Source organism: Cherax quadricarinatus, unplaced genomic scaffold (genome assembly GCF_038502225.1).
Source record: "Cherax quadricarinatus isolate ZL_2023a unplaced genomic scaffold, ASM3850222v1 Contig948, whole genome shotgun sequence".
Classification (NCBI taxonomy): domain Eukaryota; kingdom Metazoa; phylum Arthropoda; class Malacostraca; order Decapoda; family Parastacidae; genus Cherax; species Cherax quadricarinatus.
Window position 1 is genome coordinate 102,930 of NW_027195974.1, and position 15,608 is coordinate 118,537.

The 15,608-nt window shown below is 38.0% G+C and overlaps 1 protein-coding gene across 3 annotated transcripts; it reads right to left on the reverse strand.

Moving 5' to 3' along the window:
• Positions 1–1,798: 1,798 nt before the first annotated feature.
• Positions 1,799–14,032, reverse strand: LOC128692829 (N-acetylglucosamine-6-phosphate deacetylase; the record flags this gene model as incomplete). 3 transcript variants are annotated; one of them, XM_070080778.1, is given in 3 exon segments in its annotated part: positions 1,799–2,849; positions 7,264–7,534; positions 13,856–14,032. In XM_070080778.1, coding segments are annotated over 2 exon segments (410 nt in total), but the record flags the coding sequence as incomplete, so codon positions are not given.
• Positions 14,033–15,608: the final 1,576 nt, after the last annotated feature.

The window sequence follows — 15,608 nt, forward strand, 5'->3', positions numbered from 1 at the left end:
TCCACAGTGTCCAAGAATTTTCAAAAAAAATAATTTTTTCTCGTGGTAGATAATGTTTTTCTGAAGGTAATAAAAAAAAGTACGAAACTTGATCGAAAATTAACAAAATTATGCTTTCGTGAATTTTGCTGTGCCGGCAATATTTATGCATCAGCGATTTTGCCCAATTTGGGTCCTATTTTAGGCCAATTACATTGTTCCAACTGACCAGATTCTTAGCTATTTTGCTAGTATGTCTTGCCATTTTATCAATTTAGCACAAGAGATCACCCAGTCAACTATTTTAACTGCCCAACAGAGTGATCAGAAATTGGTAATTTGGCCAATTTCACATAATTTTAAAATATTCCAACTTCAAAATAGGGTCCAGAATAAACAATGCAGGCATTCCTGGAACTAAATTAACATTTCCTCTGTTCATCAGTTATATTTCCAGGCTTTATATATGAATTCCATTTTATTTTTTATTCACACAAAAATGTGGAAGATTTACTCTTATGCAATATTGTAATAATTGTATAAATATCAGCACATTCATGAACATATATTAGAGGGGGTGTTAATGTTGCAGTTTAAAAACTGTAGTGTAAAGCACCCTTCTGGCAAGACAGTGATGGAGTGAATGATGGTGAAAGTTTTTCTTTTTCGGGCCGCCCTGCCTTGGTGGGAATCGGCCGGTGTGATAATAAAAAAAATAATATATTAGAACCACCAGTTGATGTGTACTGGACGCGTGATGTGATTGGTTTACTCTTGAACGTCGGCAAAAATAGAACATTTCCACTACACTGAGCTCAATTTCAACCTATTTTCACTCCTAAAACCAATCAAAATCATCTCTATAATATATCTTCCATTCTATCAAATGTGAACCAAGAAACCGAGAATACAACCATAAAAACCATACAAAAATAAACTGCAAAGTTGGTGTTGTAAACCAAAGTTTTTTTTTTTTTATCTATACACTGCATAGTGCAGTTTTTTTTTTTTATATGGTGCGCACGTGCCACATCAACCCAATCTCTCATACCTAGACCCAAATTTACCACTCACAGCTTATCTAAGTGAGCTGAGCTCATCGTGTAGTACTACAGCATAGCCAGTGAAAGGGTTAATAAACTTATTGATTAAATGACAGAAATCTGTGCTTTACAGCTAATAGTTCCTAATAGTGTTTACAATAATAATCCAAAGTGTTAAACCCACAAGGGTCATACAGCATTCCTACTTTGAGCATTAGAATGTTTAAACAGATTATTATACTTTAAAAGAAGAAACGTCTAAAAAGCCCAAGTTTGTGATATCACCATTTTATTTTTGGTCTGGCTCATATTATACATAAAATGACTAGTATTGTTTTGTTTTATATGCTTATTTTTTCATAATACATGCTGTCCTTATAGCCATTATCATATCATTATCATCATAATCTTGTTATTGTAACTGGTAAATGCTGAATAAAAAAATAACCTATTTTGTAGTTTTTAACTGTTGTGAAATGGTCTGCTGGCAAGAAAGTTCATCTAATGTTATATCTTATGTACAAGAAAAACCCATACACTTCAAGTTTCAGGAGTTCCTTCCTTGGATCATACTTGATTACCTCTCTTTTCCTAGGCATTTTATGACTCCTAAGGCTTTAGCACTTTCCCATGAATATATCGTAGTACTAATCGTCCAAGGAGTAAATGCTGCGTTGCATCAGGTATGCAAGTAAATCATCATCAACAAACCAGCAGTATCCCACCGAAGCAGGGTGCCCCCCAGCCCCCCCCCCCAAAAAAAAGAAATTCTCTCCAACTTTAGTAATGTACATAAGATAAAGGGTTACTAGCCCCTTGCTTCCAGCATTTTAGTCACCTCTTACAACATGCATGGCTTATGGAGGAAGAATTCTGTTCCACTTCCCCATGGAGAAGGTTAAGTAAATATAGTATTTAAAAATGCTGGACTTATGAAATTATAAAATGATATAATGGATTTAGTTACTCTTAGCATTTGTTCAAAGTTCACTAAAGAAACATATAAATGGAGTAGTTTTATAAACAGCAGTTAAGATATCCTTACTAAAAATTGGAATTGAGACTAACTTAAGTATTAATTATTTTACATAAACAAAAAACTCTGAATTCCCTTTCATCTACATTATTGTATTTATGGAGACAGTGAACCCAAGGGGGTAATACAATACCTATACCTATAATTTTATACCTATGATATAAAATCATGTTTGATCTAAGTAAGGAGAGGGTAGTTCCAGTTCCTTGAATTGAGAGCTCTACTCCAACATCACTTGTTTAAGAGCATCTGGATATTACTTATTTTAACCTTGACAGTCATCTTTCACCAAGATAAGGTAACCAAGGTGATGCAAAGGAAACATTCATACAGTTGCTATTTTGTCATAAGTGTGCTGAGATTACAATTCAGATGGCCCTCTTGACTGCAACATCCGGTACTCAATCCCAACACTTCTGTCATACCCTTTGAGAAACTAGTACACAGTACAGTGAACCCCCGGTTAACGAACTTTTTTCATTCCAGTAGTATGTTCAGGTGCCAGTACTGACCGAATTTGTTCCCATAAGGAATATTGTGAAGTAGATTAGTCCATTTCAGACACCCAAACATACACGTACAAACGCACTTACATAAATACACTTACATAATTGGTCGCATTTGGAGGTGATCGTTAAGCGGGGGTCCACTGTATTTGTATAAAAAAATAATTCACAACCTGTCTCAAGTGTGCTAGATTAAGTTTACTTACTGTGGGTATCACCATTAACACTGGAAGTTGAGAGGCTGACATTATCCACTACATAACACGCTTCACTGCTCCAGTACCACTACTGGGAATAAACAAATAATCTCAAATAAATTTCATCAGTGCTGTGAGAAAGTTTGCTATGCTTACCTCGTTTAGTTGTGTATTAAGGTTAACACACATTGTGCTAACAGGTTTTCAAGAATATCTCGTTAATATGCAAAAAAACATTATACAGTACAATATTTCTTTATTTATTTCACAACAAACAAATCCAACTTTTCAGTGTTTAGTTTAAGATCTCTTGATTTTGGCACTATAAAACTGAAAGATCTATACAGTGGACCCCCGGTTAACGATATTTTTTCATTCCAGAAGTATGTTCAGGTGCCAGTACTGACCGAATTTGTTCCCATAAGGAATATTGTGAAGTAGATTAGTCCATTTCAGACCCCCAAACATACACGTACAAACATAAATACACTTACATAATTGGTCGCATTGGGAGGTGATCGTTAAGCGGGGTCCACTGTATAACTATCTGCAATCTCTCATTTTTACAACAGGTCTGAAGAATTCATATTTTCAATAAGTTTTATACGAGATTCATTTCAGTGTCAAATATGATTTATGCTGTAGGCAAACTGTACAGTATACTGATACAAATAAAAAATAATGAATGAACTGTACTGTACAATCTTCTAGCACAAATTTGGTCATACAGTATCCTTAATATATGAAGAATAACAATTTTACATACTGTAAAAATTCAACTGTTCTTTACGTCATATTACTGGTAAGAATGCTACATATGAACTATATTCTGCAAATAAAACTTACAATTCCTGCTAATACAGTACTTTATGTCAAAATTCAATTACCACTAATTAAACTAGAGCACTCTACACTTGTACACAACTTATTCCTCTCCATTATCACCCAGTCTCTGCTGCATTCTGAAACAAGTGAAGGCATGCGAATACACCAAGCAAGAGTCCTGAATTGTAACGGACATAATGTAATTATCTTGAAAAGCACTAAACGTGCAAGTCATTGCATGCTACATGACAAGAGTGAGAAAGGTGTAAGACAAAAAGGTGCAGGTAACGAGAAGAAAACATCTACAGAAAAGACCGGGTAGGGTCACAATTGATGTAGCAAACTGGTGTTAAGCTATTAGCACTACAGTGCTGTACATTGCAGATGTAGAGCAGAAAATGCATTATCAGAAGCTAGAAAAGTCCAGCAGTACTGTATGATCCTAGTGGGTTTAGTGCTTTATGATTGTTAAGAAAATAGAAAAAGTCCAAAGATAAGCTATAAAATGGCTCCCAGAGCTAAAATATTAAGAAGAACGGTTGAAAGCATTAGATATATAATCATTAACTGAGAGAAAAAAAGGAGGTATGATAACCACATTTACAATTATAAAACAATAAGAAAGAACTGAGAATAAAAATTATCTAACCCCATAAACAAGCAGAGCAAGAGGCCATAACTATAAATTAAAGATTTGTTGTTAAGATACTAGAAACATTTCCTTCACAGAGTGGTAGGACAAAGGAATAATATAAGAGGATGAAATAACTGCAACAACCACTAGATACTACAAAACATTTATGATAGATCACACAAAGATGGGACACCACGAGCCAAGCTCTCTTACTGTAGGTGCTTCGCAGCTAGCTGTTGTTCTCTTCCTGTAGCTACAAATCGGTAATCACATTAGAATCCTGTTCTATTATAAAACAGAGCCAGCTTTACAATAAATTTAAGTTGAAATTTCAAAGTAAATTACTATTAGACTACCTACCTTATACATATATTAATCACAGATCTTACAAAAAATACTAAGAGTAATTATCAACGAAGTTAATACTATACAGTTCATAACAGTAGCATCGACGCAAAGTGAAGACACGTTCAAGAACGAGATCACACCAATATATTAGCACTATCTCAAAATTTTAAAAAATTGTAGAGATACAGTCTTTCTATTTTATATTAAATTTTTCTATAAAAGCTATAAGCAATGCTTATGTTATTTGGTATATTATTATATTTTTCTAGATAAATATTCAGATTCATAAAAACAGTATTTATGAACATTTATAATGAATTAAAGTTATTATGGTAAGAATAACTCAAATTATTTTTAAATCAATGAGCTTGATACTTTAAAGGAGAGGTTTGGGATATTGGTAGTTTGGAGGGACTTCTAAACTGTCGTATCTGAGCGCCTCTGCAAAGACAGTGATTATCTATGAGTGAGGTGAAAGTGTTGAATGATGATTAAAGTATTTTTCCTTTTGGGGATTTTCTTTCTTTTTGGGTCACCCTGCCTCGGTGAGAGACGACCGATGTGTTGAAAAAAAAAATTATATGTATACATATACACCTACCATCCGACTTACAACCTGCTCGACATACGACCATTCAACTTACGACCTTGTTTTCTATGCCAAATTTCTGGGAAATAAACAACTGTTTGTGTTGTATACAGTGTTTATCCTAAACCTTACAGTATAAAATACAGCACTAACAGCATAAAAAGTAAAGTAAAAAATTAAATACCAAAATGAAACAATAAAATAAAGTCATTACAAAAATGTGATGTTCATATTCATTAGTAAGGTTCAACTTGCGTCCATTTCGACTTACGACCGGTTTCTCGGAACCGAACTTGGCTGTAAGTCGGATGGTACCTTTTTTTTTTTTTTCAACAAGTCGGCCGTCTCCCACCGAGGCAGGGTGACCCAAAAAAGAAAGAAAATCCCCAAAAAGAAAATACTTTCATCATTCAACACTTTCACCACACTCACACATTATCACTGCTTTTGCAGAGGTGCTCAGAATACAACAGTTTAGAAGCATATACGTATAAAGATACACAACATATCCCTCCAAACTGCCAATATCCCGAACCCCTCCTTTAGAGTGCAGGCATTGTACTTCCCATTTCCAAGACTAAAGTCCGGCTATATAAAAACAACCGGTTTCCCTGAATCCCTTCACTAAATATTACCCTGCTCACACTGCAACAGATCGTCAGGTCTCAGATACCATTCGTCTCCATTCACTCCTAATGAACACGCTCATGCACACCTGCTGGAGTCCAAGCCCCTCACCCACAAAACCTCCCTTACCCCTTCCTTCCAACCTTTTTGAGAATGACCTCTACCCTGCTTTCCTTCCCCTACAGATTTATATGATCTCCAAGTCATTCTACTTTGTTTCATTCTCTCTCAATGACCAAACCACCTCAATAACCCCTCTTCAGCCCTCTGACAATTACTTTTAGTAACTCCACACCACCTGATATTTCCACACTCCAAATTCTCTGCATAATATTTACACCACACATTGCCCTTAGAGGACATCTCCACTGCCTCTAGCCGCCTCCTTGCTGCAGCATTTACAACCCAAGCTTCACACCCATTTAACAGTGTTGGTACCACTATACTTTCATACATTCCATTCTTTGCCTCCATAGATAACGTTTTTGTCTCCACAGATACCTCAACGCACCACTCACCTTTTTTAATTCATCAACCTATCTGCTGACAAGTCAACTCCAAAATATCTGAAAACATTCACTTCTTCCATACTCCCTCTCTCTAATGTGATGTACAGTTTTTCTTTATCTAAATCATTTGATACCCTCATCACCTTACTCTTATCTATGTTCACTTTCAACTTTCTACCTTTACACACCCTCCCAAACTTGTCCACTAACCTTTGCAACTTTCTGTAGAATGTACACCTACCATCCGACTTACGACCTGCTCAACATACGACCACTCGACTTACGACCGTGTTTTGTATGCCAAATTTCTGGGAAGTTAACAACTGTTTGTGATGTACACAGTGTTTATCCTAAGCCTTACAGTATAAAACACAGTACTAACAGCATAAAAAGTAATGTAAAAAATGAATTACCAGAATAAAACAATAAAATCAAGTTATTACAAAAATGTGATGTTGATATTCAGTAGTAAGGTTCGCCTTACGTCCATTTTGACGACTTATGACCAGTTGGTCGGAACCAAGCTCGGTCGTAAGTCGGATGGTAGGTGTATATATTTATATACATATATAAATATGTTACTACAATAAGCACCATGCATTTCAGCAGCTAATTGGTCTATTTGCAAATACTGTACATACCTATCACAATACAGTAATTATATTTTGCTTTTAGGCAGTATGGCAATAATATACAGTATTAATAATCTTCTTGCCGATTATTTTAACAATTTACTATTACAATGTAATTAAATTATTATATTAGTTTAATTACATTATTATATAGTTTAATTACATAAAACAAATACTACCTTACTTTACCTCTAACCATAATGGATATACCATAAAAGCAATATCCATCTACATCTTTCAACTCTGAGAAACAAGCTATTAAGAAAGAACAAAAAGGCACAATACCATGACTGGAACAATACACAAATAACCCACACACATAGGAGAGAGAAGCTTACGATACTGTTTCGGTCCGACTTGACCATTTACAAAGTCATTATTTCTCTGAGAAATGTTTGTGATAAGTAGATGTAAGCTGTGGGGCATCTGGTGCACTGTAGACACACTCTCCAGCAATGAAAGTGTGTAACACCTTTAGAGGTCCCTCATCAGACACCAAGAGAAAATCTGCATCACTGCCGAAGTCCAGGGTGCCCTTGAGATGCTCGATGCCCATAACCCTAGCTGGGTGAAGGGATGCTGCTTCAATACCTTCGACTAAAGTTGCCCCTGAAAAATAATATTCAATTATACAACTGAAATTTCTTAACCCTTTGATTGTCACTCATGAAGATCTATATAAATGGGTCCAGTGGTGCTTATGTAGATCTACATGTAAATCATAGTGCCCTCAAATATGCTAACAATTAACCCTATGAAAAATGCTAAACCTGTTTTGATCTTTATGAGTAACTCTTGCAAATGTCCTTAATCATAATTCCAACAATTAAGGCTTAAAAGTACAGTTGAAGTAAACTGTGTTAAACATTAAAAATAAGATGAAAAAGTGTTTATCTACATTAATACTGTATACAATATCCTTAGCCTCAAATAATGTACAGGAAGACCCTGTCTGTACGGCTCTTAGGCTCCCAATCCTGTATGGTAAGCAAAAATTGCCAGCAGGTGAAAAAGAGCTTTTTTTTTATTGAATACATCTAAAATGCCTGATGTGTTTACACTCTCATATATTAAGTGTTCAATACAGCTAGCATAAAAAAAAAAAGATAAAGTAAAATGAATATAGAGTACATACAATATTTACCCTAAAGTATAGCACCAGTCGCCCTTCCCTCATGCAACTTGTATGAAAACAGTGGAAAAGCAGTAAAAGCATGGAACATAATGAACAATGGCTCAATTGAAAGCCAACAAAAATGTGAAACACTGAAAATAAAGTGCTGTATATGCAGGGCCCTCCTCTGTTGTTATATAAAGAAAAAATAGGAAGCTTGGGTTAAAAGTTTTATTTACAAAAAATAAAAAATATCCCATTAACCCCTTGACTGTCGCGGTCGTATATATACGTCATGGGAGATACCGTGTTTGACGTATCTATATGCATAAATTCTAGCGGCTTCAAATCAAGCATGAGAGGGCTGGTAGGCCTACATGAGAGAGAATGGGTCTCAGTGGTGGGTGTGCATCCTGTGAAAAAAATCTGGGACTCAGCAGTGCATTGTGGGAACGGCATCTTGGTAGTCCATTTTCACCATGCCTCGCGGTAAGAAGTTCCTCACTCCTCGGCGGATTGGAGGTCTTTTGTTCCCAAGTGTTAGCTCAAACAGCGATGAAAGTGTCAGCGGAAGTGAATTCCCTGGTTTTGAAGTGGGTGTGACCGAAAAAAGTGCCCAGGATAACGTAATTAGTGATGAAAACCCAGATGACCCACAACCTTCCACCTCTGGTGCTGGGCCGGCTCATTCATGTTCACCTGTACCAGGACGAAAGAGGAAACTATTTGCCCGTGCACAAGACTCGGATGTGAGCAGTGTAAGTGATAGTGACAGTGATTTCAAGGTTATTGAAAGCAGTTCTAGTTGTGACAGTGAGGGTGAATATTCCCCAGTGAAGCGGCAGTATATACGACGTCGCATGCGGTCTGGTAGTGTGCCATATGCTCTTCCAAGAGAAAGGAGTACATCTCGGAGCACATCCCGTAGCCCTACACCAAGACCTGATAGTGAAGACGACGATATTGTTACAATGGGTATCAATGATGCAAGTGAGGCAGCAGGCAGTGGTGGTGATAGTGATGGTGGCACGAGTCATGTGACACCAGCAGCGGGCCACGCTACTACCCACGCTGCTGACTCTGCATAACTACAACCAGCCTCACCTGACCCCCACACTCCCACAACAACCACAACCACAACCTGCACAACCACAACCACATAACAATATCTAGAACCCACCAGCTGACCGCATCTGGGATTGGCAGCAAGGTGACGAGTTTGTTCCCAGTCCCCATGACTTTAAGGAAGGACAAAGTGGAATACGGCCATCATGTACACTTGGGAACAATGCCACTGAACTGGAATGCTTTCAGTTGTTCTTCGATGAACCCCTGATGGACATTATTGTCAGGGAAAGCAATACATACTTTGAGTACACCATGGCAAACACTATTCTTTCACCAAGATCATGCCTACACCAGTGGAAGGGGACAACTGTGGCAGAGATGTATCTGTTCTTTGCCACAATAATGCTTATGCCACATGTGTATAAGCACAGTGTCAACACATACTGGACGACAGACCGCCTGATTTCAACCCCTGCTTTCAGTGACATTATTCCAGTGAATAGATTTGTGTTACTGTTACATATGTTACACTTTTCAGACAAAACAAGGCCTGACAGAAGCGATAGGTTATATAAGATCAGATGTGTGTTTATGTACCTGAAACAAAAGTGCTGTATGCATTTTTATCCCTTCATGAAGCTTGTTATTGACGAGTCTTTGATTTTGTTCAAAGGAAGACTCATTCAAACAGTATATACCAAGCAAGAGGAAACGCTTTGGTATAAAGTTATTTGTTCTGTGTATAAAGTTATTTGCAAAACTGGTCTGGTTTTGGATATATGTAATTGTGTACACTGGCGGTAAAACATTGGAAGATACCAGAAAGTTACTGGGTATCTCTGGTGATGTGGTCAGAACAATGATGGAGCCATATCTTGGTAAGGGGCATATTTTATATACAGTGGACCCTCAACCAGCGATATTAATCCGTTCCTGAGAGCTCATCGTTAATCAAAATAATCGTTAGTCAAGTTAATTTTCCCCATAAGAAATAATGGAAATCAAATTAATCCGTGCAAGACACCCCAAAGTATTGAAAAAAAAAATTTTACCACATGAAATATTAATTTTAATACACACAAACTGAAGAAGACATGCACAGTTACATGACACTTACCTTTATTGCAGATCTGGTGATGATTGATGGATGGGAGGGGAGACCATTGATCTTCTTAGTGTTTAGAAGGGGAATCCCCTTCCATTAGCACTTGAGGTAGCAAGTCTTTTTCTGGGGTTACTTCCCTTGTTCTTTTAATGCCACTAGGACCAGCTTCAGAGTCACTGGACTTCTGTCGCACAACATATCTGTCCATAGATACCTGTACCTCTCGTTCCTTTATGACTTTCCTAAAGTGGTTCACAACATTGTCAGTGTACAGGTTGCCAACACGGCTTGCAGTAGCTGTGTCAGGGTGATTTTCATCAAAACATGTTTGCACTTCAAGCCACTTTGCACACATTTCCTTAATCTTAGAAGTAGGCAACTTCTTCAATTTCTCTATCCCCTCCTCCGAAGCAGTTTCCTCAGGTCTGCCCTCTTGCTGTTCAAGATGATCTAGCAGCTCATCAGTGGTTAGTTCTTCATTGTCCTCCTCCTCCAGCTCTTCCACATCCTCCTCACTAACCTCCAACCCCAAGGACTTCCCCAATGCCACAATGGATTCCTCAACTGGCATAGGATTCTCAGGGTTAGCCTCAAATCCTTCAAAATCCCTTTTGTCTACACATTCTGGCCACAGTTTTTTCCAAGCAGAGTTCAAGGTCCTCTTAGTCACTTCCTCCCAAGCCTTACCTATAATGTTTACACAATTGAGGATGGTAAAATGATCTTTCCAAAACTCTCTTAGAGTCAGTTGAGTTTCTGAGGTCACTACAAAGCACCTTTCAAACATAGCTTTTGTGTACAGTTTCTTGAAGTTGGAAATGACCTGCTGGTCCATGGGCTGCAGGAGAGGAGTGTTATTAGGAGGCAAAAACTTCACCTTAATGAAGCTCATGTCCCTAGAAAGTCGCTCTGCCAAGTCTGAAGGATGACCAGGAGCAATGTCTAATACCAGGAGGCACTTAAGGTCTAATTTCTTTTCAGTTAGGTAATTTTTCACATTGGGGGCAAATGCATGGTGTAACCAGTCATAGAAAAAGTCCCTAGTGAACCATGCCTTACTGTTTGCCCTCCACAGCACACACAAATTAGCCTTGACGACATTGTTTTTCCTGAACACTCTGGGAGTTTCAGAGTGATACACCAATAAAGGCTTCACTTTGCAATCACCACTAGCATTGGCACACATCAACAGAGTAAGCCTGTCTTTCATAGGCTTATGTCCTGGGAGTGCCTTTTCCTCCTGAGTAATGTACGTCCTGCTTGGCATTTTCTTCCAAAACAGGCCTGTTTTGTCACAATTAAACACTTGTTCAGGTTTCAGTCCTTCACTGTCTATGTACTCCTTGAATTCCTGCACATATTTTTCAGCCGCTTTGTGGTCCAAACTGGCAGCCTCACCATGCCTTATCACACTATGAATGCCACTACGCTTCTTAAATCTCTCAAACCAACTTTTGCTGGCCTTAAATTCACTCACATCACTAGTTGCTGGCATTTTTTTAATTAAATCGTCATGCAACTTCCTAGCCTTTTCACATATGATCGCTTGAGAGATGCTATCTCCTGCTATCTGTTTCTCATTTATCCACACCAATAAGTCTCTCAACATCTTCTACCGCTTGCGATCTCAGTTTCGAAAACATAGTTGCACCTTTGGCAAGAACAGCTTCCTTGATTGCTGTTTTCTTGCCCACAGTAGTAGCGATGGTTGATTGGGGTTTATTATACAACCTGACCAGCTCAGAGACACGCACTCCACTTTCATACTTAGCAATGATCTCTTTCTTCATCTCCATAGTAATTCTCACCCTTTTTGCTGTAGGGTTGGCACTAGAAGCTTTCTTGGGGCCCATGGTGACTTATTTTGCAGGTGCAATCACTACAAAGGCTGTGATAATATGAAATGTTCCAGGTGTATGTTTGGAAGCGACTGCGGTGGCTGGCTTGTAAACACTGGCACCCATGGGACAAGTGAGGCACGCTCAGGCCAAAGTGGACATGTCTCGTACGGAACGAATAGCGCTGGTCGGGTTTTTAAGCGCTAGTCGAGGCAAAATTTTTGCGTTAAAATGTATCGCTAGTCAGATTTATCGTTAATCGATGCCATCGCTGGTTGAGGGTCCACTGTACTGACAACTGGTACACAAGCCCTATACTCAGTGATTTCTTGCGAGTGAACATGACAGATGTGTGTGGCACAGTGCGTGGAAATCGTAAACATATGCCTAGGTTCGATGCTGGCAGTCGTAGAGGTGAAGTGCAGGTGTTTGCTGCCAATGACATCATGGCATTTCGGTGGCATGACAAACGTGATGTCACACTGCTGACATCAGTTCACCGACACGAAATGGTAGACACTGGCAAGCAGAATAGAGAGACCAATGAACCCATTGTAAAACCTGCAGCTGTGATGGATTACAACCTCAATATGCACTTAGTGAACAAATGTGACATGCAGATTGGGTTTGCTGACTGTGTTCGCAAGAGTTAAAAGTGGTACATAAAACTGTTTTTCCATCTTCTTGACATTTCCATGCTGAATGCTTATAATATGTATAAGTTGAAGACCAAGAACAAACCCAAATATGGTGAATTTTGTTTGTCAGTCATCAGACAAATAATATTCAAGTACCAAGGAACAACACCTGCAATAGACCAGCGCCCACGAAATTATCAACACATGTCCTCTCGTCTGAGGGCTGGTGATCACTACCCCATACCACTGCCTGCTACTGCTCTCAAGAAAAATGCTCAGAAGAGGTGTTTTGTCTGTGGACATACCACAAAACGCCCACAAAAACGCAGAGACACTCGTTTTATGTGTGAGGAGTGTAAAATACCATTGTGCTTATACCCATGTTTCAAAGAATTCCACAAGCGGCAGCAGTTCTAGAAAAGTGTCCAGTGATTGTACATAGATATATATATTATAGAACAATCGTAATAAACAATTTTTTATATTGTTTGTGTAAACAAGTTTTAGCAACATTATAATGATGCGAGTGTTTTTGCTATAATTGTGTTACATTCAACGAGTGTATATTTGAACATTGCACAATAATTTGGTCTCACAGTCCACAAAAGTTATGTGAAAAAATAAAATAGTGAAAAAAAAGAAACCATCGAATACAAGTAAATCAAAGTTTACCGGGTGAGCAGCAGTCGCCACTGTTGCCGTTCACAGATCATTTTCGGCAAACTTCACGCCTCTATATCTCGGTAAGTACTGATGGGAAAAATTTTGGGGGGGACAAACAATCAGAAAAATATTCTTAACATTTTCATAAGAAAAATTTTTTTTTTTTTTTTCGAATATTTTGCAGCACCAGGAGACACTTCAGGATTGGGCCTTTCGACAGTCAAAGGGTTAAAAGAAAATCCTGGGTTCAGTGCTTAGTTATGATTATATAATAATAGTAATAATAAAAGAAAATCTTACCTTATAACACAAAAACTGATATTAGAACAAATGTCACAATACCAGACAATTTACATCTAACCCACAAATCGATGATAATTATTAAATCAACACAATGGTCCAGGATAAACTGAACATTGTCCAGTTTTATTTTCAATTTGTGTGTTAGTTATGACTGTATTCCTACCATAAAAAAAGTCTTAACTATTAAAACTGACGACTCACCTACATTCTTTACAAAATGTCTAATACACTGATCCATAGTAACTACGGAGCCAGCAAGAGTATTAGATCCCACAAGGCGTGCTGTCAGTTTCTCCACTTTGACCTTCAGCTGTCCAATTTGATGCTCCCCATCACCGAGGCCCATTGCTGCCATTGCATCTGTTACTAGTACTAAACCTGTCTAGCAAAAACAAAGAAATGGTTATATTTCTGTAAATGTAACTATCCCATCAAGGAGGTGTGATGTAAAAAGAAATGCTAAAGTTTTTCTTCTTAGTAGCCCCTTGCTCTCAGCATCTTAGTTGTCTCTTACGGCATTCATGGCTTATGGAGGAAGAGTTCTGTTTTATCATTACTGACGTTGCTACTGTTTTCAAATAATGTTATTTTAATACGTTATTATGCTATTTTTTATTATTTCCTTGTAGAGTATTACAAAGTACATGTAATTGTTATCATATGAGGCTCAGACCTCTTGATATTAAGCAACATAGCTAATGAACTACAAACAAAATGACCTGGATATTTACAAATAAACTCATCCCTAATATTTGAAAAAAAAAAAAAAAAATTCTGTATAACTTTTGGAAACAAACCATATCTAAAATCTGAATGTCCCCATTTAGATTTCAGAATTTGTGAAACCAAAGTAGGAATAAAAAAAAAATTAAGAAATTCTTATGTCTAATAATGGACATCAAATTTATATTTAATGCTCACAGCCAACACACACACAAAAAGGTATCAAATATTATTGGGATAGTCTTAAATTTTGCTATGATATTCCCCAATCTATGCTACTAACACTATTCTTTTTCCCTTATTTACTGATGCCTTACATATGTGAGTTGTGTCTGGGGATCCACTTGGGCAACTCACCTCTAAGCAATCATCACTCAGCAAAAAGCAGCTATCAAAACCATCACAAATTCTAATTAAAGGTTTTGCCCCAAAACCTTCCAAATATTAATGCCATTTATACTACTGTGCACCACATCTCTGGAACACTGCACTGTAATGATGATACTGATCCAAGACATCCTAGAAAATTGCAATAGGCACAAAGCTTGAAGCTCACACCATTTTAATATTCCTAGTGTTCTTTTGAGCCTCTAAAGAAACTCAACGTAAATTAAAAAGTCAGAGATTTATTATTTATTTTTATTATCACACTGGCCAATTCCCACCAAGGCAGGGTGGCCCAAAAAAGAAAAACTTTCACCATCATTCACTCCATCACTGTCTTGCCAGAAGGGTGCTTTATACTACAGTTTTTAAACTGCAACATTAACACCCCTCCTTCAGAGTGCAGGCACTGTACTTCCCATCTCCAGGACTCAAGTCCGGCCTGCCGGTTTCCCTGAATCCCTTCATAAATGTTACTTTGCTCACACTCCAACAGCACGTCAAGTATTAAAAACCATTTGTCTCCATTCACTCCTATCAAACACGCTCACACATGCCTGCTGGAAGTCCAAGCCCCTCGCACACAAAACCTCCTTTACCCCCTCCCTCCAACCTTTCCTAGGCCGACCCCTACCCCGCCTTCCTTCCACTACAGACTGATACACTCTTGAAGTCACTCTGTTTCGCTCCATTCTCTCTACATGTCCGAACCACCTCAACAACCCTTCCTCAACCCTCTGGACAACAGTTTTGGTAATCCCGCACCTCCTCCTAACTTCCAAACTACGAATTCTCTGCATTATATTCACACCACACATTGCCCTCAGACAAGACATCTCCACTGCCT